This window comes from Phoca vitulina, unplaced genomic scaffold (assembly GCF_004348235.1).
Source record: "Phoca vitulina isolate PV1807 unplaced genomic scaffold, GSC_HSeal_1.0 scaffold62, whole genome shotgun sequence".
Lineage (NCBI taxonomy): Eukaryota > Metazoa > Chordata > Mammalia > Carnivora > Phocidae > Phoca > Phoca vitulina.
The window spans coordinates 2713277-2740016 of NW_022589765.1; the positions used below are offsets into that span (position 1 = coordinate 2713277).

At 39.0% G+C, this 26740-nt stretch overlaps 1 protein-coding gene across 1 annotated transcript; it reads right to left on the reverse strand.

The window, feature by feature from the left end:
* Positions 1-823: 823 nt before the first annotated feature.
* On the reverse strand, positions 824-22503 carry SH2D1A (SH2 domain containing 1A). Its single transcript, XM_032391416.1, has 4 exons — positions 22232-22503; positions 8921-8984; positions 3489-3633; positions 824-2435 (listed from the first exon to the last, which is right to left on the reverse strand). Exons 1-4 carry the CDS (start codon positions 22366-22368, stop codon positions 2395-2397), a joined length of 387 nt encoding a protein of 128 aa, XP_032247307.1. The 5' UTR covers positions 22369-22503; the 3' UTR covers positions 824-2394.
* Between the last annotated feature and the right edge of the window lie 4237 nt (positions 22504-26740).

The following is a 26740-nucleotide window of genomic DNA, read 5'->3' on the forward strand; positions in this document are numbered from 1 at the left end:
CTGAACTCAATAAAGTGAATCAAATAAAACATGAGCTGATGTCTAAACCTTCTTAACAGATTTTAAAGCTATTTCTCACATTTTTAATTCTCTATCCGCTCTACCACAAATATCTTCAATCCAGCCCTCCATTTACACTAGAAGTCTTAATCAGAGGCATCCTCTGTAGACTTATTCTACCTATGTACTACCACAAAGCTTACTTGCTTGTAATAGCCAAACTGACAATTACCTAAGCTTGTCTCCCTTACTGACCTTATCTCTTAAGAACAAACTCAGAGGAAATGAATGAGTGTTTGATAAACTGTCATGTTCTTGTGGGCTTGCTGACACACTTTTTTTTTCTGAAGAAAGGTGTACACTTGGAAATATATGTGCATTTTTCTATCTTGACTCAGCATCTTACAGGTATATGTTAGCATGGCAATATTTTAGATATGGCAAGAATATGACCTTTCTGTAAAGCCGCAAGCTATTATGTACTGGGAAATAGCAAGAATGCTTATGCTGGGAGAGAAAAAGTGAAAAAAACTTTATGAGTAAAAGGCCAGCAAAAGAAGACAGTGGGTAGGCACATCAACTGGAAAGTTTGACAGTAGCAGACCCAGAAAAAAGCACTTAGCTTTTTCAGGGAATCTGTCCAATAAGATAAGATGGCTTTCATCAATGCTTTGTTTAATATATTAATAGCACCTATCTCTGAATATTTTTAAAAAATATTTTAAGACAAATTAGGTAAATAAAGCTTTCAAATATTTTATTGAAATATGAAAGACCATTAATGATTCAAAAAAGCTTTTTCAAAAAAGACTCTGGTAAAGAAACATGCAAACATAATTCATGTATTTAGGATTATTCCAGAATGAACAAGCTAGAGAGAGTGAAAATTAGTTACATCTATTAAAATTTAAACCCAAGCTACAAAAAAGGAAAAATTATCTAAACATACGCATTTTGTTTTGAAAGTTAGCTTTCTGAATTCCTTCACAAGTTAAAGAGATGCCTTTATTTCTAGAAATGGTAAATGGCCCAACTCCACGTCGGCACTCGCACTGCATCCATGTTAAATGCTCAGACACCAGATCTTGCCAGTGCACAGAGAGTAGCTCTGTCTCTTGGCAGTTCATCAAGCTCACCCCCACTCGTGTACAACCCAGAATTCCAATTTATTAGTTTATAACAGAACTTAGCATTTTCCTATGGACCACGGACCAGAGTATTTGTCTTGACTCATTCTGCCTCTAACAACAGATCCACCTACACAGTGGGAACCTCACTTAGCATGTGCTTATCACCTTTTATTGACATCTTTTGCTCTTTTTCTGTTACTTTTTTTTAATTGTTACTGTTTTCTTGTCCAACTAGAGAGCGAGCTGCCTGAGCACAGGGGCTGGGTGTTTTTACTTCTCTACCCCAGTGCCTATTGTCTTTGTTGAGTGAGTGAATTCTAGGAGCCCCGAAACAACTTGATATATAATCAAATCACAAAAGTCATGAAAATATACATGTGAGAAAAAAATATAAATATCTGTCACTGTGTAAAATCTTGGCTCTCACTTAGGTTGCCGTCGCTTGGAATTGTTAAAAAACAACACAACTGTAAGGTTTTCAGGGCTCCCATAGGGCTACCTAATAGGGAGATCGCTTGTAAATCAGCTACTCAGGAGCACAGCTGCTGAAGTTTTCTTTCAAAATAAGGTTTTACGTGGAGTACCAACAACTGGGGTAGAGGTAGATGAAAAATCCTGTAATATCAAATGTAATCAACATTTAGAGCGTATTTTAAATTACGGGATTTTTAAACTCCAGATTGGTCTGTGGATTCTGCTATCCAACTTCAGGACACTAGGCGAAAATGTTGCTTTTAGAATTAAACAGAAATTCTTCCCTCTTTATCCAGTACTTGTCTTAACACACAGTGCGCAACTTCATAAATCCCCAAAGACCCTACACCACCGTAGCCAGTGGAGAGCGTAATACCTAATGACAAAGACGAGGGACACGAACCGGCTTCCTGCCATCTAATCAAGCAAGACATTTTAAAATCAGTAGCTGTCAAATAATATTTCACTAAAAAATGGTGATTTTGAGAAAAAAACTGAGGATTATTTTTATTTATATTTGGCAAGAATTGACATTAATCTTTTCTAAAGTACCATTATGTTTTAAATCGTTTCCCATTTGTAAATAACACTGAAAATAACCTCATTTCAAAGCGCCTCATTACCGGCAAAGTCCATTTCAGCTTTTACATCATGCTAGAGACTTCCATTACGGGACTATGATGGTTTTAGAAATACATTTGTAGCTCACTGAACTGTATTATCTACAATATATAAGATTTAGCATATATTTAAATTATAGAAAATAAAGTACAAGGTATTTGATTTTTCTTCATGGTGCTTTCAGGAAGACATCAGGATCTTCTCTTCTCCCTAAAGAAAAATAATCACGAAAATCAAGAAAGGATAAACTTACAAGCTATTAAAATTGCAGGTTAACTCGAACTTATAATCATAAAATTTCCAACGGCATAAAGCTCACAAAGATATAACCCGGTGATACCGCTCAAGCAACCGGTACTTAAAACTGAGTTATAAAGAATGGAATACGGAGCAGAAAGGAACAGTTTGTAATTGTAATGTGCAATTTGTAAACTGGAGTTCTATTTATATCTCTATTATAAAGGCTAACTACTCATTAATTTAATTCAGCACTTAAGTCTAATTGTCAGTTTATGCCTCAGCCTGGGTCCCTGTCAAAAAGGGACATAACAACTCATTTTTCTAATCATAAATATTTATTGTTTCAATCAAGGCATAGCCTCTTACTCCAAACAAGTGATTAACCCCTTTCAGTAGATGAATAGACAATCACATAGCTGCAGATATTGACCAGTATTCTGTCGTCAGCTTGATACATACACTAAAATAGCTTCGCTCAGGAGATGGGACAACGTGTGCCTATAGCATAATAGCGTGTACTAATTTACTTTCCTTCGCTCCGATAAAATGTCATTAATTCAAGCACCACAAATTCAGAAATGAGGATCACGTGAGCCACGCTAACATTAGCCTTTCCTTCCCTGAAGGGAAAGAAAGTATCGTTTACTAAGCAAAGGTGAAGGACGGCCCAGGTGTTGTCGGAACTATCCCACTCTTCAAACGTTTTGTGTCTAAGTTAGTGAAGTGAAATGGTACTTCGGTGTTGACAAAAGGGACAAGGCGGAGAACAAGACGGAAAAGAGGGGTTTAAATGTTGTGGGCTCATCGAATTCTTTATATTTTCCCAGAGTTTTATTAAAAGTTTACAGTGGAGCCTATTGAAATCATAACCTGTGAATAGTCCCCCCTCGCTCGACTGGCTGGCAACACCTACCTCCCCACTGTGTGTTGCTTACGGAACTTCCCATAACTTTATATTTATGAACAGGTTGACTCATAACCGCGAGCTGCCAAGCCCTGTCGAAAATTGACAGTGAACCATACCTGTAGTACCTTGTGCACTTCTAACGGAGCACTTCTTCTCAACTGGATACTGCAGAGGTATTACAATACCTTGATCTGGCTTCTGAAATGCTGAAATGAGATTTTTTATTTTCCGGAAAAATCTTTTATGAACCCCAGGTGCTGTCTGGAAAATAAAAGGCCAAGCAAATTATTCACCTACCTCCGAATGATACAAATAGGCCTACAAAATGTGTGAGGGAGGCTTAGACCGGTAACATTTGTATAACTTGTTCAAATATTTGAAAACATAAGGAAGAAGGAAAAACAACATTTCCAGCAGAGCTTACTTTGGTTGGCTGAATTTCCCTGCAAGAGGAGCTAATGAGCTGTCATTTCAGTTCTCCCAAGGGTGGTATTAGTTTGTACAAGCTCCTGCCCTTCCTGCCTGCTACCCATCACACATCCCGAGCCTCTAAGGGTATACAGGCCATTACCCACAATGAATGCGCCAACAGAGAAGATGCAGTTAAACACAGAAAAAACACAGATCGTACAGGTCATTAATAAAAAGCCTGAAAAAACAAACCAACAACAGCAACCCAGCCTCCCAGTCATCATTCCACAATAAAAATGCTACGCAGGAAATTAAAAATTGACCGTTATGATACACACAACACATAGCTAGTTAGTCCCCAGACTCTCCCCTCACCATACGTACTGCCTCATCCTTCATATTGAATTTTTTCCTCCTCGGGAAACTTCCCTATCCTCCCCAAAATTGCTCTCTGCCAACACCTCACCGTGACAAGGTTTTCTCTATGACACGAAAATGAAAGACTATATAAGGTCACCTTTATTTATTTGTTTGTTTGCTTTTGAAGAGATCATTATTTGCAAGTGACTATTAAAATGTATTCCTTTCCTGACATCAATTCTCTTGCAAAGGCACTGCTGAAAATAACAATTTCCTGCAAAAGCTTATGAGCCCAGCTTTAGGCATCAGCTCAAAACTGTCATTTTACATAAAATAAAATAGTATTGCTATAAGCAATTGAACAATGACTAGGTTTTTTTGTGAAAGCTGTTTTTCAGCTATTCCATCTGGAAGATTCTTGAGGTGGGAGCTATTTGTTTGTTAGCATTTAATGAGAAAACATGAAGGCTGGCGAGCAAACTTCAGCCAACTAGACGAAAAGCTGAAGACAGCACGCTGTCCATAGTAACTCACAGTCATTTCCTACATTGGGGCAAGTATTTTTTTTTTGAAAGCACTGAAAAAGTTCTTTTTAGCTTTAAATTAGTGTCTACTGAGAGGCTCACAGAGTCCAGAGCCTCAGTAGATGTAGAACACTCTCTCTCTCTCAGCTCCACCCCTACGGTCAAAACACCTTCCCAGAACTGGGGGCACCTGGGTGGCCCAGTCAGTTGAACGGCGGACTCTTGGTTTCAGCTCAGGTCAGCATCTCAGGGCCATGGGGATCGAAACCAGCATCTATCCCTGCACTGGGCTCTGTGCTCAGCAGGGAGTCTGCTTGAGATTCTCTCTCTCTCCCCCCCTCCCTCTGCCCCTCCCCACCCCCCTCTAAAATAAAGAAATAAATCTTTAAAAAAAAAAAAAACCTTCCCAGAACTCGACTTGAGACCTCATCCAAAATACCATGGCCATTCTTACAGGGCTCCAAACAGTTCTTTGGCTCCAAGACAGAATCTCTAAATGGCATGGGCAGGTCATAGGCACAAAATACCTCCTTATATCTTCCTCACAGTACTTTTTCAATTCCAGGCACTTTCCCGTCATTTGCCTCCACTATTTCCTCACAAATTGGCAGTGATTTGCTGATTTGCTTATTCCCATTTGACAGATAAGAAAATGGAAATACAGGGGTGCCTATGTGGCTCAGTCAGTTGAGCGACCGACTCTGGATCTCAGCTCAGGTCTTGATCTTAGGGCTGTGAGTTCAAGCTCCGCACTGGGCTCCACGCTGGGCGTGAAGCTTACTTAAAACAAAAAAAAAAAAAAAGAAAAAGAAACGGAAATACAAAGGGACAATTCAGCTTGCCCAGGGTCACACAGATAATCAGAAGCAGAACTGGCTCTAGATCCCAGCACCCAGTCTTTTGTTGTTCAGGCCAATACCCACAATGAGTTCACCAACAGAGAGGGTAAGACCAAACAGTTTCTAGAGAAGTTAGAGTTACCAACCAGAAGAGAAACTGTACACTCCCCCAGTATGGAAAGATTTCAAACCACACATCTTTTTAGCTGTTCTTGTGGCTTGTAAAACCATTTATCAACAGAAACATCTTTTTTATGGGGACTTAACATGCAGTTAACACTTGATTATCCACACTAACAGAAAGGAATAATAGCACTGGATGTACAATTTGAACATGGGATACAATGTTTCGCTGGCAAATGACTATCCTAATTTACAGTGTTTTGCTTAGGTTAATAAGTAAAGTTATTTAGCATCTACTGATCTACTGATGATCAAATATCCAGAAAAGCCCAAAGGCACTGAAGTCCACAGAGGGAGCTTGGTACTTTTTTTTTTTAAGATTTTATTTATTTATTTGAGATAGAGTGAGAGTGAGAGCATGACAGCGCAAGCAGGGAGAGTGGCAGAGGAAGAGGGAGAAGCAGGCTCTCCACTGAGGAGCCCGACGCGGGGCTCGATCCCAGGACCCTGGGATCATGACCTGAGCCGAAGGCAGACGCTTAACCGACTGAGCCACCCAGGCACCCTAGTACATTTTTTTTTTTACAATATGCTGATGACAATGCACATATTAATAAATGATAGTTGACTGTGTATAGAATTCTCTAAATTCACAATTTAGCAAAATTTTAGCCTGAGTCTCATGAGATAAGTTAATACACTAGGCAATGATAAAACCTAAAAGTCTATCTAAAAGTAGATATTCACATAATATTTGTCTTTCATAATTCGGGGGATCCAGAGTTAAAATTTCATTCCACTCTTTGAAACAAATCTCAGACTTACTTAGATTTCTAGCACAATCTTTGCACAGAGGATGGAGTGTTACTGCCATGATTTTTCCTGCAGTGTGGCAAACTAAAGCACTGTTCCAAAAAGCAGTATAAATATCTGTCATTTAACCAATTTTGAAAATACATTTACCACAAGAATCGTACCACTGACAACTCCCATTCTGTCACTGAACTCAGCTATTGTTCAAATTTGCACATTTCCCATACTGCCATCTCTTAGTTATCCATGGAAACATGTTTTGGATCACAGCTGGTCTTCAATATGCTCTGGAGAAATTTCTTCCAGTCAGGTGATATGAGCTCTGAGAACACACACTAGTTTAATATTCCCTTAACAAAAAAACATAACTAAGAAAGCAAATTTAGTAGATAGAAAAAATGCAATATGCATTTCAAAAATAAATCTAAGGCATTTTTTACAAACTGTTTTCCCTTTGGAGAAAACATGCCAATCTTCTGCTCTCTTGGTGCAGATAATTACAATATGGGGTCAGACCAGACAACAGGATGAAAGGACATTTATGTTCAATAAGCCCTTTCTTCCTTAACATGATCACAAGCATGTAACAATTAGCATATGATATTATACTTGAAATAGAAGAAAACAAATTTAAAGACAAGATTAGCTAAACCCTAATAATTTAAGGCCCTTTCCATAAAGAATATTCTTCAGCAGCCGAAGGCTACTTCTCTAGGGAGAAAGGCTATTTCTAATCAAAGTATATACAAATATATATGTATATATCACAACTATTCTTCATGATAAATGAAATTTAATTTCTGATTCAATCATCTCTGCAGTGCTGCAGAGAATTTTAAAATATAAACGGGTGTAAATCGTTTTGATTAGAAATGCTACTGCTTTGCCTCTAATTAGTATCACAGTATTAATTATCTGTGATAATTATAAAGTAATTATTAATTATAATTAATTATTATTAATGAATTATTTATTTATGATATAAAGCAACATGTTTGAAAACTTGCCCTAATTCATCTCTGTAGTTTAAAACATCTGTAGTCTGCAACTTGGGCTTTCTAGTTTACCGATGAATTTGTAAAGGTTAGAGCTATTTTAATTTTTTTTAAGTCTAGACTTTAGTATTTCTTAAGCGCATAGACTGAGTTATTAACAGAGGTTGATATTTGCATTTATGTTTTCAAACAGCTCATAATAAAGTGCTTTCATTATAAAGACAGGCTGTTTTTAAAGAGTCAGAAATCTGAGAAAGCATTTGAGGTCAAAGGTTTCAGTTGTAGAGACCTCTACATTGGTAAGATGTGATATCCTACCCTGGTACATGGAAATAAATTCACTCTGTGGGCATTACTTGCAACGGTATAGTGACTTTCAAATGTTTTCAAAGCCATCAGAGCCCATTTTTCTAATGAAATCCTATCCGAGTCCCAGCTGATAAGCAAAACAAAGGTGAACCTTTCGGATCAAAGATGAATTGGGCACCCAAAAGCATACCCACTTTTGTCCCCCTCTCCCTCTGACCCCCACTCCCGGCTACCCCATGGCACCCAGTTGGAAGAACTTTAGAATTTTGGAGAGCGTACCTTTAAAACCACTGCAATGCTCCCTCTAATTTTATTCTGCCTACCCTTGTCTTTCCCACATGGCCCATCTAGGAGTCTGCCTCCACACAAAGAGCAATCTTGATTACTAATCCTTGGAAAATCTTCCCTTCTTTGAACTCCTATGCTAAATAACATAGCAATTGACTACATACAATCATATTGTCCAGCAGTTTGGGTGAGTTCACATTTTTGAGGGCTTACTATGTACCAGGTCCTGTAGCTAAGAGCTTTCTTTTATAAGCATTATCCCATTTAATCTTCAAAATGAACCCTATGAGCAAGGCACTATTTTTAGGCTCATTTTACAGATGAAGAAATTTGTTCAGAGAAAAGTTAAGTAACCTGCCCAAGTTCACAGACCTGTCAGGGAGGAGGGGGTTCCAGACCTGGAACCCAGATCTACCTGACGACAAACTCTGAGCTCTCACATCGCTCTTGAATTCATGTTGTATCTCCCCAGGGGTATTAGATAGAGGCTCTTAGAAAACAGGAGTCATGTTGTTTAATCCACCATTGATCCAACGCTCATATTGGTATCATTTGGTAAATAATTGCTTATTTAACCATAATACACATTTTGTGTATGCTTTCTAAAATTTTGCATAGGCACTAAAAGTTTGACACAATCCTTCAACTTTTTTATATTTTCCCCAAAGTGAGACCATTCTATACGATGGTGGCTGAACAGAACTGGGACAAAAATTCTCTAAAGCCTTCTTAAGACCCATGAACAATTTTGGGTTGGAGCTTTAGTGATTTGAATCTGATGAATATTTGGGGAAAGTAGGATTTGACAACTCTTTTATAAAACCAGCCTATATTTCAAACACCTCCCTGATACCCCCAGAAGCAAAAAATAATAAAAAAGCTATACCTCAGCACTCCAAGAACCTGTTTCTGTCTGGGACACTCGGTATGTATAAATGTAACCTTGATACCTGTGAAAGAATAAACTTCAATTACTGAAACAATCCAAAAGAACAACAGATGCTCTAAATTTGAGCTTAACTATTCCACATAAATGCTACCTATACATATATGGCACCGCTGCATTCACAGGAAGAAAAACCTGGGGGATCTAACTTGCTTGCATATTATATCTGGCTAATCACAGTTTTTAGAGAGCCTTCTTTATCTTTTCCCTTTTTTAAAATTTGGGAGCTCACACTCCTAAGGCTTTGTCTAGTTGAGAGACTGGACAGAAAGAAACTAGAGATGTGTTGTAATTAGTAAAAATCATGGATTATTAAATAGACTGAAGAAAGTGTAGTCATTTTTTTTAAAGATTTTATTTATTTGTCAGAGAGAGAGAGAGCGCACAAGCAGGGGGAGTGGCAGGCAGAGGGAGAGGGAGAAGCAGGCTCCCCGCTGAGCAGGGAGCCCATTGCGGGGCTGGATCCCAGGGCCCTGGGATCACGACCTGAGCTGAAGGCAGACGCTTAACTGACTGAGCCACCCAGGTGTCCCCAAAGTGTGGTCATATTACTTTTAAGTACATATAGAGCCTTTAGGGGAAAAATATTTTATTGGAATAAGGTACTATCAGGTCCACTTAATAGAAATAATAATATTAATTATAAATATAATAAATATAATACTATATTTCTATAATATTACTATTATAGTTACTTTACAGTATAATATAGTAAGAATAGAAATTTGAATTAAAAAAATTCCTGGGGCACCTGGGTGGTTCAGTTGGTTAAGCATCCAACTCTTGGTTTCAGTTTAGGTCATGATCCTGGGGTCATGGGATCAAGTCCCGAGCCTGGCTCTGTGCTCAGCGCGGAATGTGCTTGTGCCTCTCCCTCTGTTCCTCCCCCCGCTTGCTCTCTCTCTCTTACTCTCTCAAAAATAAATAAAATTTTTCAGAAAAGACTCCTGCTAAAGTACTTGAAAGCAGCTTGTCCTTTGGGGTAAACATTCTCCACCATCACTCAGTGTGTAAGCATACTTGTACAACTATAATTGATGCCAAGAGTTTTAGATGCTATATTAGTTTGCTTTGGCTGCCACAGCAAAATACCACAGAGCAGGTGGCTTAAACAAAAGAAATTTATTTTCTCACAGTTCTGGAGGCTGGAAGTCCAAGATCAAGTTGCCAGCGACATAGCTTTCATTCTGAGGCCTCTTCTCTTGGCTCGCAGGCAGCCACCATCTTGCTGTGAGCTCACATGACCTCTTCCTTGTGTGTGCATGGAGAGAGACTCTCTCTCTTCTTCTTATAAGGCTACCCATCCTATTGGATTAGAGCCCCACCCTTACGGCCTCATTTAACCTTAACTATATTCCAAAGGCCTATCTCCAAATGCAGCCGCAATGTGGGTTAGGGCTTCAACATAGGAATTTGATGAGGACACAATTCAGTCCATAGCACATGCATTATTATCTCTTTTGGACCCCACGACAATCCTATGAGCTTTATATTGTAAAATTAATCTTATAGATGAGGAAACTGAGACTTTGAGAAGCTAAGTAACGAGAACCACACTAGAGATCAAGCAACAAAGATGGGACTTGAATCAGGCCTGTTTAACTCTAGAGCCCTAGCTCTTGGTCCCCATACTATAATGGATGTAGATTATAATCTGCCTAAGAAACTTTTACTTCATAGAAAAGTAGGGTAAACTTTGTTCTGAATTATTTCAAATTATGAATAGGAGTATGGATCAGATTCTCTGGATCAACACAGTTTTATTTTAGACATTTTCTGATTGTTATTCTTAGGCACAAGTTTAGGTCACTATAGATCTTTGGTTAGAATACATGTTAAACTTTGGTAAAAACAGATGTATTTAAACTTTAAAGAACAGATGATTCTAAAGCATTCCAAACAGAGGGTCATCCTCAAGTAATTGACCTCACTTACCATCAATTCCCTTTAGAACTCAAAGTCTTTAAATATGTGGAGTAGGGGCACCTGGGTGGCTCAGTCAGTTGGGTGTCGAACTCTTGGTTTCAGTTCATGTCATGATCTTGGGGCCGTGGGATTGAGCCCTGCGTTGGGCTCTGCGTTCAGCGGGGAGTCTGCTGGAGATTCTCTCTCTCCCTCTCCTTCTGCCCCTACCCCCACTTGCATGCGTGCGCACGCACTCTCTCTCTCAAATGAATAAATAAATCTTTTTAAAAATGTGCATTAAATTACTGAATCTTTAATCAATATCCATCAGTACTGATTATCTAAAGGACAAAAAAATACATCTGAAACACTATGATCAGGTTCATTCAATTTGTGAAACCAAAAAAATTCAATTTAATTGCTGGTGTGATCATAGGAAATGTTTCATTTTTGTTATGAAGGTTTGCCAGCATATTTAGATCATACATAAAATAGCTTGATATATGCATATATAATATGCTAAATAAATATATAATATTACATTGTTAAAGTCTTATTTTTTTAAGCAACAAAATCTACCTCAAAGCACACTGATTACAGTAAGTACTCTACAGGGAACAAGGTGAGGGCTTTGATTTCTATTTTTCACCATGGGAACTCGAAACCTAAAGCTTTAAGTGATTTTCTTAAAGTCACATAGCAAAATGGAGATAGAAGCAGAGAAATAGCATAGGTCCTTCGTTCCAATTTCCCTCTGGGAAGCGATTAATGGCAGCAATTCAGTATCATTAAAGGTGATGTGGAAATGCATTATTTAAAATCTCAGCGACAATGCAAGCAAAATCGTAAGCAACCAGTTTTCACTTTCTAAAACAGCGAGTCTCTAAAAATACAAAGAATCTATCTCCCTACTATCATTCAGCCTCATTTAGTCAAAATAAATGAGTCTGTTTTGAAAATTGTTTCCTAACGAATCTGATCTTATCTCACTTTCAGTTAAGCAGCAGGAACCTGAGTACCACTTCAAAAGCCCTTACCTCCCTCAGTCTCTGAACAACCCGGTGTCAGTGGCACCTAAGACTTCTTGTGATTAACCCATCTAATATTAACAATTTCCTACTCCCCCGCCCCTCAGATTTCTGAATGAGCAGAATCGCTTCACCCCTCAAATAAACCAGTAGTTCATCTCTTCCACTTTCAAGTCACTGAAGTCGCCGACCGAGAATCCCCTGTACTCAATTCTCGTTACCCTATGGTCATAGATGCAAGAGATCCAAAAAGGGGCCATCCAAATTACATTGCCAGGGTAATAACATCAGCATCACCTGGGAACTTGTTAGAAATGCAGGGTCTCAGGCCTTGCCCGAGAACCACTGAATCAGAATCGGTATTTTAACAAGATCTGCGGGTGATTTGTAAGAACGTTACAGTTATAGGTGGACTGATTAAAATGCAAAAAGAATGCCCACACCTTATTGGGATTCTTGATGGCAATTTCTGCAAAGTCAAGCTAGGTTCTCGCACTCACCTAGGGCACTTCTGTGCCACCTCCTCCGTAGTCACTCAGTCTCTGTTTTCGGAATTAAGAGTACGCTTATCGTAAGGAGCACTGAGTAATGTATAGAACTGTTGAATCATTATACTGTACACCTGAAACTAATCTAACACTGCACGTTAACTATACTTCAGTAAAAACGTTTTTAATTTCAAAATAAATAAAAGTTTTTAAGGAAAAAAATAAATACAAGCCAAAGCTTTTTCAATTGTTTCAGTCTTCATTGAGCAGTGTTTCTGAACCATGTACTTCCTCTTCTCCAACAAAATTTCATGTTTTGTTTTCTGTAGCTTGAGTTATGAAATAATAATTTTAAAATATAAAATTCAACTAAATTTTGAGTATGTTTTTTCAAACTACACATAGTCTCTCCCCATCCACTGAAAAGCCACTGTTCTAGGAAATAAATTGGGAATAGAGTTGTAAAAAGAGCCATAATACCGTGCATATTTTTGACCTAATGAATGACCTTGCTTATCTTCATTACACTCCAAGGAATCAAAGGACAAAGCAATTTCATAAAGAGTTTCATAGTACTTCTATTTTAAGGGTGGGAAAAAAGAGAATTAACCTAAGTACCCCCAAATAAGGTATGTTATTCAAAATAAGAAAATGGTAGCAGAAAGAACCATTCAAAATTATACCAAAGTGCAAAGGTATTAGAGTCCTCTTATGTTTTTCAAAAAATGTTAAATTAAGCACATGGGTTATGTTAATATAAAATATGGTACATGAAAGGAGTGGACACATGGAGACATCACCCTGATTACAACTATTCAGAACCATATCTGTATGTATACAAACTAGAAGCAAATTTAAACTAAGATAAATGCATCCTCATATATTAATTTTTCCTATAAAGTTACATAAGTGACTACTAACATTTTTTTAAAGAAAAAGAAGCAAAATTACGATTTGGTGCTTTACAAATCTAGTCTAAGTCACAAACCAGAAAAATCTAATTTATGTTTAAAAACTCTTGCATCCCTTTTAGGATTATCTTTTCTCTGACTCCTTCCATTAATACAGACAAACCAAGAATGCTCTGTAATTTTAAAATTCCTTCCTCCACCAAATCTTTTGTCAGACTTGTTGATTGTCCTGGAATTTAAAATTTATCATGAAAAAAAAATCTAGAAAATGAATAATTAGTAGAAAACAGTCGAGGCTTTTTATTGCTATTGTTGTTGTTATTGTTATTGACATTAATTTTAACTAATATTTTGCATTTTAGTGACTACAAAGCATGTGTTGATTTGGGCCCTGCTAATATTAAAATTTGCCTTCATTTTTTCAAAAGCTGTCCCAACCCTTAAAAAAGTGCTCTGGTTAGAAATGAACGAGAAGAAAGCAACCTTGACTTATTTCTTATTTTCTCAAGGGGTCAGTGTTAGGGACAAATCTTGGTTTAGAACTAACAAAACCACAATTCTTTCTTTATACCACTTCAAGGACTACACAAAAGAAAAAGTTTAGTTACCTCTGATTCTTCATGACACTGCAAATAAAGCATGCTAGTGCCTATACGGTCTATGTCTATACAAACCAATGCTATGAGCAAAATTCAAGGCACAATTAAAATGTGACTGATTTTTTAACAAATATTTCAGAACTTTTAAACCCAGAAGAATGGTATCTTATACAAAGCCATCATTATTGACACTATACTCTGAGTCAAGAGATTTCTGAAGTTCCTATGGCATAATCCTCCTTTTTTCAGACTGAACTTGAATTTACAAAACTGATATATCAAGTCATTCAGCTTCAAGTCTGATGGGAAAACTATGTAAAACCAGTTTCGATGAGTCATGACAATAAATGTAATCTCTTCTTCCCCTGAACTGCCACAGCACATTTTATTTATGTAGTCCTATGATGCTCTGACTTTGTATTGCAATTATTTGTAGATCTTTTATTTATATTAACTATACCTACTACATGTTAGCTTTATAAACATTAACTCATGTAATAATCCTCTGAGAATTACTAACCCTATGAGGGAAATACTATTCTTATCATCATTTCCCTTTTCACAGATAAGGAACCTGAGATACAGAAAGTTTAAGTAACTTGCCCGAGATAAAATAGCTAGTTTAGGGTCAAGTTGGGATGCACCCAGAGAGTCTGGATGAAAGATCTGGGCTCTTAACCATCTTTCTATGCTGTCTCTCTCTTATATCAGAGGGAGTGAATTAATAAATTGGTCTTAAGGTGATTCCAAAAGCACAGTTCTCAAAAAGGGAGGGAGTCTGCTTGGCCTCAGGGCTGGAAGTGTCCACTGAGGGGGAGAGGGAAAGAAGGGGCTGAAGAAAAGAAGCCAGTTGAGGAGAACCCAAAAAAGATTAACCCAGACTTCCCCTTCACTTAGGCAAATGACATCCTCAGATTAATCTTGCAACTTTAATTTCACATTGTCAACCAGAATCAGCACTTGATTTACTGGTCTGTGAATTGTACATTTGGTGGTTTATGTGATGCAACTTTAATCCTAGGCTGGCTTTCAGGCTTGCTCTGCCACTAATGGATTGTACTCAGAAAATCCAAAATAATTCTGGTGACCTAAATTATCATGAAGACAAATGCGGCACCAACACATATATCCAATTGTAATAAAAAACTAACTGTAAACTAAGTCATAATTTCTCATTCTTTTGAGTTCTTGGCTACAATGTTTCCCTCTATTACAACTGATAAACTGGAATTTTATTTCGTCACTGCTCCTTCCCCCTTTTCTCCAGTTCAGTGGTTTGATAGGCACCTTTATTCCCAGTTATCCCTTAAATCTCAAAGGACAAAAAGATAATTATCCTTTTATCTAAAGACATATATGTCAAATGACTTCACTATGCGTCCTTGCAGATAAAGAATATAACAGCACTTCAGCTTCTAAATCTTCCATCAGATAGGTAACAAACAAAGTCAGAGATGTACAGGAGGATGCTAATTATGGAAATAAACTATTTCTGCAAACTAATTATTTTAAATATTTTAAATTGGTTTTCCTCCTCTCACCATCAAACTACCCCAGTGGGCATGGAGGACTTTCCCAATGGCTGTCTACATTGAGGGTGAGAAGGGAAGAAATGTCAGAGTTCAAGTGTAACTTAGTGAGAAGAAACCTAATATCCATAGAAAACCAAAAAGAATAAACTAAACTACACTAAATTAAAATAAAATAAAATAAAACTATTTGCATTAATAAGAGCATTTAGTACACAGGATGAATACAAGAAAAATGTTAAGTCGGTAGCTTTCTTAAGCAACAGAAAATTATGGTAGAAAAAGAAAATTCCATTTTCAATAGAAACAAAAAAATTGACACATACATTCATACACACAATGACTAGAAATAAACTTAACAAAAAATGGGCAATACCTATAGGAAGAAAACTACAAAACTTTATTGATGGATATAAATTTTAAAAATTAATAAATGGAGAGATGTATCAGGTTTTTTGATGGAAAGACTACATTCTTTAAAGATGGCAATTATTCCTTAATTTATTATTGAGTTTAATGTAGTCCCAATGGGATTTTTTTTTAACTTAACAAAATTATTCTACATTTCATCTCAAAGAACCAATAAATAAGAATAGCAAATAATTGGGGTGCCTGGCTGGCTCAGTTGGTGGAGCGTGCAACTTTTGATATTGGGGTTGTGAGTTCGAGCCTCATGTTGGGTGTGGAGATTACTTAAAAATAAAATCTTTAAGGGGCACCTGGGTGGCTCATTCGTTAAGCGTCTGCCTTCGGCTCAGGTCATGATCCCAGGGTCCTGGGATCGAGCCTCACATCAGGCTCCCTGCTAAAAGGGGAGCCTGCTTCTCCCTCTCCCACTCCTCCTGCTTGTGTTCCCTCTCTCACTGTGTCTCTCTCTGTCAAATAAATTAATAAAATCTTTAAAAAATAAATAAATAAAATAAATCTTTGGGGAAAAAAAGAATAGCAAATAATTATTTAAATGTATTAAACATTATCATACTACAGTGCTAGTAATACAAGAATAAATAGATCAGTTGAGCCAAATAGATGGGAAATAATAACTGCTCTATGTTAGAGTTTAACGTATGTTAAAGTAGGCTAGGAAATCAATGGGGAATGGAAGTTCTATTTATAAATTATATTAGGACAATTGTTAGCTACTTTGAAACAAAATCAAATTAGATCTTTTCTCCACATCAAAATGAAATCCCAAATGGAATTAAAGAGTTAAATGTAAACTAACCAAACCATAAATTGAAAACAAAAACTGAACTGAAGTGGTATGACATCTCTGCAGGAGAAAGAACTTTCTAAGCTGGGAAGCAAAGGAAGAAATTAAGCACAAAGAAAATGAGTGACAGGTTTGACTACTAAAAATGTTACTTTTTTTTTTTTTTAAGATTTTTATTTATTTATTTAACAGAGATAGAGAGAGAGCACAAGTAGGCAGAGCGGCAGACAGAGGGAGAGGGAGAAGCAGGCTCTCCGCCGAGCAGGGAGCCCGATGCGGGGCTCGATCCCAGGACCCTGGGATCATGACCTGAGCTGAAGGCAGCCGCTTAACCGACTGAGCCACTCAGGCGCCCCTAAAAACGTTATTTTTTGTGTATCAGAGAAAAGTAACAGCAAACACCAAACTGAGAAAAGATACTTGCAACAGATCAAGGACTAGTATATAAAAATTCATAATGTGTGAAGAAAAATAGTAAGATCCAAATGGTTAAATGGCAAAGCACACAAAGAGCCAATTTATGAACGAGGAGGTATAATAGCTTACCAACCATATAAAAGACACTCACTAATCAAAGAAATATGAAATAAAGAGTGAGACACCAAATTTCAAGGAGAATTTTTGTTAACAATATACCCATTTCTAGGGAGGGCATAGTGAAATGGACACTCTCATGCATTACTGATGAACATATATGTAAACTGGCATAACCATTTAGGAAAAATATTTGATGATCATGTATATATCAAGAATCCTAAGCTGTTAATGTTTTCTGACCTGGAAATTGCATATCTTGAAATTCATTATAAGGAAATAATATAAATACAAGGAAATCTTTATGGACTAAAATATGAATCATGATGACATTTGTAACAGCAAAGAAAAATGGAATGATTCAAATGTCTAAAAATGATGACAGGTTAAGGAAAATATAGTACAATCACTGGCTGAACTATCATGCAGCCATTAAAAATGATGTCTTAAAATATATATGAATGGGTTTTTTTCATGTTAAGTGGAAAATGCAGTAGAATATGATATTGTAAGAGCACTTGTGTGTTTAGAAAGCAATTTATTTTATTAAAATATGGAAGAAAATTCCCTTAATTTTCAACAATAATTGTCTTTAGGTTTTAAAACTATAGATGATTTCCCTCATTTCCATTACTTACATTTTTCAAGTTTTCTATAAGAAGAATAGGTATTAGGAACTATTTTTAATAGACTCATTATACAAAAATCTGCACTTATGTACTGAAAATAACTGAAAGGAAAACTCACTTTAAAGGAAGGTGAGAAATTCTGTAAATGGAAAATTTCTTTAGTGCTTTATGAGATTCAATTTTCCAAAACTGAACAGAGGAAAAGGCCATATCTAAAGGCCATGACTGGGGGCTCAGGACCAGGGAAAGGAGCAAGCATAGTTTGAAAATAGAGTTTAAAATAAAGTTTGAAAGCACACATAATGTATTATTTCTGCCATAAAATTACAGAAACTAAAGCTCAACCAAACCTTCTTGGACAATGGGAGAAAACGAGAGATAGAATGAGAAACTACTCTGAGTGAATTCTATAGTCAATTCACGTTTGTTAGCTATATCTTGTTCGTGTGTATATGACACCATTTACATTGTTATTTCTACTGCATATCATGAGCACACAAGTTTTGGTTTGAAATGAGTATGTTGTTTATTTCAAAATAAAATTTGATTTTTGTTACTACAGCATAGTACTAAAATGGGGGCATGAAATTTTTATGTTTATCAAAAGGGACCCTTGGCTCAAAAAGAGTAAGAAACTCTCATAAGAGACAATGTCTCCTTGTGTCTTTCCTCCGTAGCACAGCCTGGCAATCATGATCTAAGACTTTGAGGCCCCAGTGTGCCCATCAAAAGACATGCTAGGAGACTCCCAGTTGGCCTACCAAATTCCACGACTTCATAAGGAAGTTTGCATGGAGAACTGAGAGTCATAAAAACTGCATTTATGCAAGATTCACTTTGGGTAAAAACTTACATGTTTGAGAATTTCCCACTCTGCCTAAGTTAATTCCTTATGTGGTCCTGGCCTACATAGGCGAAAGGCTAAAAGTTGTCCTTTTCTTTTGCATATTTTTCCAATAGCGATCTTATGCAAAAGGTAGGCACACCTTATGATTCCTATTTAACGTGTATGGAAATCAAGACCCAGAGAAGCTGAATGACCTCCCCAGAGTCCACACCCTGGCCTGATTATCAGTCCAAAGCTCTTTGCAGTAAAGAAGGGTATTTGCCTTGGCAATCCATTTGCTAATTCAAAAATATTTATTGAGTGCCTATTATGTACCTCATAACGTGCCTCATAATGGCTATTATGTGCTAGGTTGTGTTCCTGGTGCAGAAGACAATGTCCCTGCCTTCAGTGAGTTTCCATTTTTGCTGAAGAAAACAGCAATACATAAGTAAACAAGCAGATGTCAGCTAGTTTAAAGCTCCTTGAAGAAAAATAAAGTCATAGAGTATAACAGGCACAGGGAGAAGCTACTTAATTTAGATAGGGTGGTCAAGGAAGTGGTCTCTGAGGCACGAGGCAGAACTAACAAAGTGTAAAGATCCTAGGAGGACAGTGCACAGTTGGCAGGTTTGAGAAAAAACAAAGGGGCCAATGTGGCTGAGTCTTTAGGTGCATCTTGTCACACACTGTTTCATCTTACTCCCCTGCCCAGGCTTCTTTTTTACCGCTAGGTTAAGGAGCTCATTACCTCCTTTGTCACCTTCTCTAAAGAAGCCCCTTTCACTTGCCCACTCATTCTTCCACATTCTTTTGATAAGAAAAGAGCCGCAGAATACTAGATGGCTTTCACCGACCTTCCCCAGTTTCCAATTGGGAAAAACAATAATGTAAGCAAATCATAAGGGTCTGAGCCTAAGACTAGTATCAAAAAGACAATAAATAACAAGTGTCGGCAAGGATGTGGAGAAAAGTGAACCTTTCCGCACTTCTGGTAAGAATGTAAATTGGTGTGACAACTATGGAAAACAGTATGGAGGTTCCTCAAAAAAACTGGAATAGAAATACCATGATCCAGTAATTCCACTACTGGGTATTTACCCAAAGAAAACAAAAACACTAATTCAAAAAAGCATATGCACCCCTATGTTTATTGCAGCATTATTTACAATAGGCAAGATATGGAAGCAACCCAAGTGTCCATCAGCAGATGAATGGATAAAGAAGATGTGGTATAATATATACAATGGAATATTACTCAGCCATAAAAAGAATGAAATCTTGCCATTTGCAATGACATGGATGGAGCTAAAGAGTATAATGCTAAGTGAAATAAGTCAGAGAAAATCAAATACCATATGATTTCACTTATATGCAGAATCTAAAAAATAAAACAAACAAAAATACTCTTAAATACAGAGAACAAACTGGTGGTCACCAGAGGGGAGAGGGATGGGGGGGATGGGCAAAATAGGTGAAGAGGATTAAGAGGTACAAATTTCTAGTTATAAAATAAATAAGTCATAGATATGAAAAGTACAGCATAGGGGATATAGTAAACAATACTGTAATAACTTTGTATGGTGACAGATGGTGACCACACTTATCGTGCTGAGCATTTTGTAATGCGTAGAATTGTCAAATCACTATGTTGTACACCTAAAACCAATATAACATTGTATGTCAACTGTACTTCAAAAAGAAAAAAAAAAAGATGTGAGCCCAAGAGATTCAACTGCTTCCACATATTTCTCTTGAAGCCTTTATAATAAATGTGTTTAGCATGGCCTGAGAGTTGTCACCAACATGGCTTGACCATGTAAAAAAAAAAAAACAATAAACAACGAAAATCATCTAATAATGGCCTCAGTATGATCTTCTTCACTGACCCAGAAAGTATTTCACAATCTTGCAGTGTATCATTAGGTATCAAAATTACTACCAAGCATTTTCCTTCATTTTGTTTCTGACTAGAGCCTACTACGTAGTGCAGGTGTTCCATGTGTAACAAAAAATGATCAAGTTAGGTCCTTCCTTAGAAATGCCCCATGAGTACCGAAAGAACTCGACTGAAGACAGATACAATAATAACAACAATAGCTTACATTTACTGAGCATTTATGATGTGTCCGGTCCAGTGTTAAATTCTTTACCTGCATTATCGCATTTGCCCCTCACTCTCCTATGAGGTAGGTCGCATTATTATACCCATTTTATGGACAAGAAAACTGAAGGACCGAGAGGTTAACTTGCCAAGGTCACAAGTCTACCATCAGCCTGGCACAGGATTAGGTCTCAGATCTCCTGATTCTGGAGCCTTGGAGCAAAGATGAAGGTGCATCTGATTCAAAATGGGCGTTAGACTAAGGCATGCCTAGGTAAAGGGCAAAGCTGAATCATAACAGGGGTGTTTTCCCTTCATGCCCTTTACCACTACTGTCAGTCCTAGCTTTTTATCAAGAAGGATCCTACTTCTCAAGTATCATACGACCTCACTGATAGGAGGAATTCTTAATCTCAGGAAACAAACTGAGGGTTGCTGGAGTGGAGGGGGATGGGAGGGATGGGGTGGCTGGGTGATAGACATTGGGGAGGGTATGTGCTATGGTGAGCGCTGTGAATTGTGTAAGACTGTTGAATCACAGACCTGTACCTCTGAAACAAATAATACATGTTAAAAAAAAAAAAAAAAGAAGGTAGTAGGAAGGGAAAAATGAAGGGGGGCGGAAATCGGAGGGGGAGATGAACCATGAGAGACGATGGACTCTGAGAAACAAACTGAGGGTTTTAGAGGGGAGGGCAGTGGGGGATGGGTTAGCCTGGTGATGGGCACGTACTGAATGGAGCACTATGAAAACAATGAATCATGGAACACTACATCAAAAACTAATGATGTATGGTGATTAACATAACATAATAAAATAAAATTAAAAAAAAAAGAAGGGTCCTACTTCTGAAACCCCCAGCCCCCACACACAGCTCCTCCAAAAGAAGCGAAGTAAGCAGATCCAGAGAGGCAGTCTTACTTCCAAATATCCCCCTCTCAGCACCCCGACCTAACTGGCATTGCATTCTTAAAGTAATGGATTCCTCTTGCTCTCCCAGAACGTGATGGTTTCCCTTGGGAGGACACCTCCAATTCCATTTAAAGAGATCTGGAAAAGCAGAGATGCCTTTCCTTTTCTCAGGAGTCGGTGGCCCCAATTATGGCCAGTCCGCCATCCCAGGGCTCCACCTCGCTGGCCTCCACTAGAGGTCAAAACAGGAGGTGGGGAGCCTGGATCTTCCTCAGAGCAAAGGTAGATTCTAGGCCTCGTCTCCCCACCCCAAAGGGCATTCTCCGCAGCTGCCACAAAAGGCCCCGGGGAGGCCTTTCTGGAGCGGGAAGGCCCTGGGAGTGAAACCCCCATGAAGGGCCTACCCCGAAGCTCGGTCCGCGACGCCCCTAGGCTGGACCTGCGGAAGACCTTGGGGAGGTCGCAGGAGCAGTGTTGGAGGCCCCGACGTCGCCCGCCGCCGCCGCCCGCAGCCCCAGCCGGTGCGGTCTGGCCAGCGGGCCCGGTGCCCGCAGCCACCGCGACGTACTCACAGCACACACAGGCAGTACACGCCCGGGACGCTCTCGCTGTCTCTCAGCAAATAGCTGCCATCCAGCCCCGTGGCCAGCAGAAGCTTCTCGCCCGTCTCCCGGCTGATTTTGCCGTGGTACACAGCCACCGCGTCCATGGCCTGGTGGACTCGTGGGCCGCTGAGGCGTGGGCCGGTGGAAGTCAGATGCCCCTGCTGCGGCAACCGGGCCCCAAGTCAGCCACCTGACTCCCAGTTCAGCCAGATGTGCAGAAAAAGAGAGAGGAGCGCCCGAACAACAGGATGTTGTCTCTCTGCCTTCAAACCTCCTTCTCACACTTCAATTAAAACCAGCTCAGCAATTTAGAAGCTTGGTTATTGCCACAAGGTTCAATCCCCCTCCCTGCCCCCACCCTGCGCACCCCACCCCCAACACAAGGTTCAGAGGGGGAGGGGAGGCCAACTGGAAGAAGGTCCTTGCAAGATCTCGGTTGTACTACCCAAGGCCGACCCGGGCCCACAGACAGGAATGCTTGCTAAGGCTTCCGTTCTTGCAGGTTTCCCAGGGGCCGCCAGGGATGACTTAGCTTAATTAGTCCCCAGACGGGTTGATGATAGAGGCAAGGTGTACATGGCCTTCATGTGGGGCAGAAACATGCTGACAGAGAATGAAAGAACCAGAAGCTCTGAGACCAAAACACAGAAACTACCAGTACTGTCAGTGTGCAGGCACTCCTGAGCACAACCAGGAGGCTCCTACACAATCAGAAAAGTCCGTGAGAAAGCAACACGGGCCAAGTCTCCTTTGCTACTCTTCCTAGTCATCTTGAGCAATCCTGATCCAGAGCAAATACTGATTTTTCCTACTTTCTTGGCCAAGATTCTGGAGTGCTGATTGAGGAACAAAAATCAGTCTATGTCTGGGACACCTGGGTGGCTCAGTCGGTTAGCGTCTGCCTTCCGCTAGGGTCATGATCCCAGAGTGCCAGGATCAAGCCCTGCATCAGGCTCCTGCTCATGCTAGCTCTCACTTGCTCTCTCTCTCAAATAAATAAATAAAACTTTTAAAAGAAATCCATCTATGTCCAAAGATGTTCCAGATTTTTTTTTTGTTTGATAAGCCTTAGTTGAGAGAATGAATCATTTCATTGGTGCTTTGTCTTTATGTGGACTTGTATACACCCTTTGATGTACAGGGCCCACCTATCTGCATTTGGGGCATAAAACTTGTTTTAAATCATATCGCAAGTGTTGATAATTTTAGCCTCTGTTGTTAATAGAGCATGTTTTTTCTTCAGTTGATGCTAAACTATCATTAATTTTTAAAGCCTTTCAACTTTCATTGCCTACTCTGAAATAAAGCATTGCTTCTATTTTAAAATATGCTGCTAAGTAATATTCCCCTCAAACTTCCCCCTTTTTACTGGAATAAGACTTTGTTTAATGCTTGAAGCTGGACGGTCTTCTACATTGTTCCTTTCGATTATGTTAAATACTTGTAAAACAGGATTTTACATAACTGAAGTCATGTGTCTGTTGTATCTCTTCCACAACTTCAGCACCTAGTTCTGCGAGAGCACGGCAAGGCTGGGAGCTCAAGGCTGGGAGAACAATTTCTAAATCCCCACATGCCCAGAGCTGCCTTGCACCAAAGCCAGATACGTGTTTGCCACCCGCTGGGGATGAGAACAGTCCTCTCAGATTTCAATGGCAGCTAGTAGTGACTCACCTTTTTTTTTTTTTTTTAAAGTAAACTCTACCCCCGACATGGGGCTCAAATTCAGGACCCGAGATCAAGAGTCACATGGTCTACCGACTGAGCCCGCCAGGTGCCCCGTGACTCTCCTTGATTGAAGCATGCCCAGCCTTAGACTCTATCAACCTTAGATGAAGCGTAAACATAAGCCTCTTACAACACCGAGAATAAACAAAGAAAATAAAACAGCGTTCAAGAGGATATTCGGGGATAGCTCTGGGGAATTGAGCGAAGATTGTCTCATCATCTTTCTACCTCACTTGTTTATGGTCAAGTCCACCTCTCACCTTTCCTCATGCTTTGGGTCAAGGAAAAAATCGATCTAATAAGTGAACGCATACACCAATGTTAAGGACTCAAGAAGTCAGTCCGCCCTGAACTCTCTATATTTTGAGCTGGCAAATGATTAGCCCAGAGAAGTTCATCACAATGGTGGAATTTCAGACAAGAAAGGGGAAGATAGGGTAGGGGGTCCAGGCCCTCATTCACGCCCTATAGACAATAGCCCACCTGTGAGGTGAACTGTGAGAACAGTGTGTCATGTAGGTAAAAATGAAACCTAAGTTTTGTTTGGTTTTATGGTTGTTGGGTTTTTTTGTTTTTTGTTTTGTTTTGTTTTTTTGTCTCTGAACAACCCTGAACAAATCATCCACAAACTTAGAAACAGAGCAACCTGGATCTGACAGCAAAAGTGTACCGTGCATTCTTCTTTTCAGTCTCTGTTTGGTTCTGTGTTGCTAAAATAGCACACCTGTCAAAGCAGCCAGGTACAATGGGGTTCAGCACAACTAACTCGTATGAAAAAAGAACAGATCAATTATAAGGTAACAGTCCAACTCTCACACCCAGCATGTCATTGTCATCTCACAAGCAAGCTGACAGCTGGGCCAGCCCACTATTGCAGTGTTGATGAAAAATACCGACATCTTCACTCTAGGGCTACACCAGTACTGAACCTGACTTTTTAGCAAATTCAGAACTTTGTGCCGAGCTTGAAGTGTAGAGAAAGAAGATTCAAAATGGCTCTCTTCCTTCTCTCTCTTGCCATACCCACAAGAGAGGAAAGGGGAAAAACAAGAGAGGGGAGCAATGGACATAGTGGAGGCCCCAGCAGAGAAAGAGTTAAGAAGAATGGGCCCCCAATACAGGTATAATCCACTCAGAAGCAGAATTATCTGATGAATCCCTTATTGCCTATCTCCTGCACTAGAACGTAGGGTCCTTGATGGCAGGAATTAGTGTACTTTATTCACCACCACTGTATCCTCCATGTGGCACATTTTATTTTTTTATTTTTTTATCTGTTTTTATTTTTTATTTTTAATTAAACTCTATGCCCAACATGGGGCTTGAACTCCAAACCCCGAGATCAAGAGTCGCACACTCTACGGACTGAGCCAGCCAGGCACCCCCATCTAGCACATTTTAGATGCTTAAATATATTTGTTGAGTGAGTGAATGAATGAAACTAGTGCTCTAAAGAAAATAAGAGAAAAAATGCATGTGCACACACGTGCGCGCGACACACATACACACACACATGCACGCGCACGCGTGCACTTGGTTGTACATGCCTCTGGCCTACCTTTTGGAAGAGCAAAATAAACTGGAAGGAGGATTAATCCAGCAATTATGAGGGTCAAATTATACTACATGTTTTACCACGAAATCACTTTCTCTTTCTGAGCCTTACTTCTTCCCTCTGTCAAATGGACTTGAACCAGATGACCCCCAAAGCCACTTCCAGCTTTAACACTCTGTGCTTTAAACAAAAGCCAAGAGTACTTTCCAGAGAAACAGAGGGGAAATGGACTGAGCTCATTTGTGTGCAAGAAGCAAGAGCTGTTTCCTCAGATCTCACCCAATAGAGGAAAGATTTTTGTTCTTGTTGTTTTTTAAACGACCTAAGAAATAAAAATCATGAGGTGGAGGAAGAGAGCTTCATAGTTTAAAGCAAACTACAACCTTTTAAAATATAGATGCCATTTAAGTCAAATATAAAAGCATTGACAAACTGTCAGCCAAGGTTGAAAGTGTCTTCTTATCTAGACTTGTCACCTCCTGAGGTCTCTGAGAGGTGACAGAATTTTGCATGTGGATGCCCTGTCTGAGGTGCTAATTGTCTTCATTTCAAATGCCCTAGGCTTTTCTCCAACCCAGGTAGATTAAAAGGGTGATGCCAAGGGTGGTCAGTTTTATAGAGTGGATCTGACATTTCAAAATCTTTTTCTCTAACCTTTCAAAACTAACTTTGTTCTTCAACTAGCTCATCTATAGGTGTGAATTCTCCTGTGACAGTGTTATGATTTGACACCTATGGTGAGTTTACACATTCTCTCCACACTTACTAAAATTCACTTCCTTTACAAAAATGAGAAAAAGAAAAAAAAATGTCTTGAAAAGAGCACCTCCTTTTGATAATATCTGGGTTTATCTATGAGGCTAATTTTTCTAATGCCCTTTTGTTTTCTAAGCGAGAAGCCAGAGACAGGTTTGTGTGTGCTTAAGGCTACTTTAAATATGTTTGCTCTTTCCACCAACATCATGGGCATCTGCTGTGTGACAGACACTGTAGCAGGTACTGAGGTTGGAGAGAAGAGCTGTGACTAAGGAAAGGATGGGCTTCTGGGGAAACAGTAGTGGGACATCGAACTCAGCTTATATTCTAAACCTGCACAGCCTACTCGAGACAGCAAGTTCTTGATCTTTCTGTCTGCTCTGTACAGTTCCCTGTGCTTGTCCTAGTTTTACCTCCTTCATGGCTTAGAGAACACT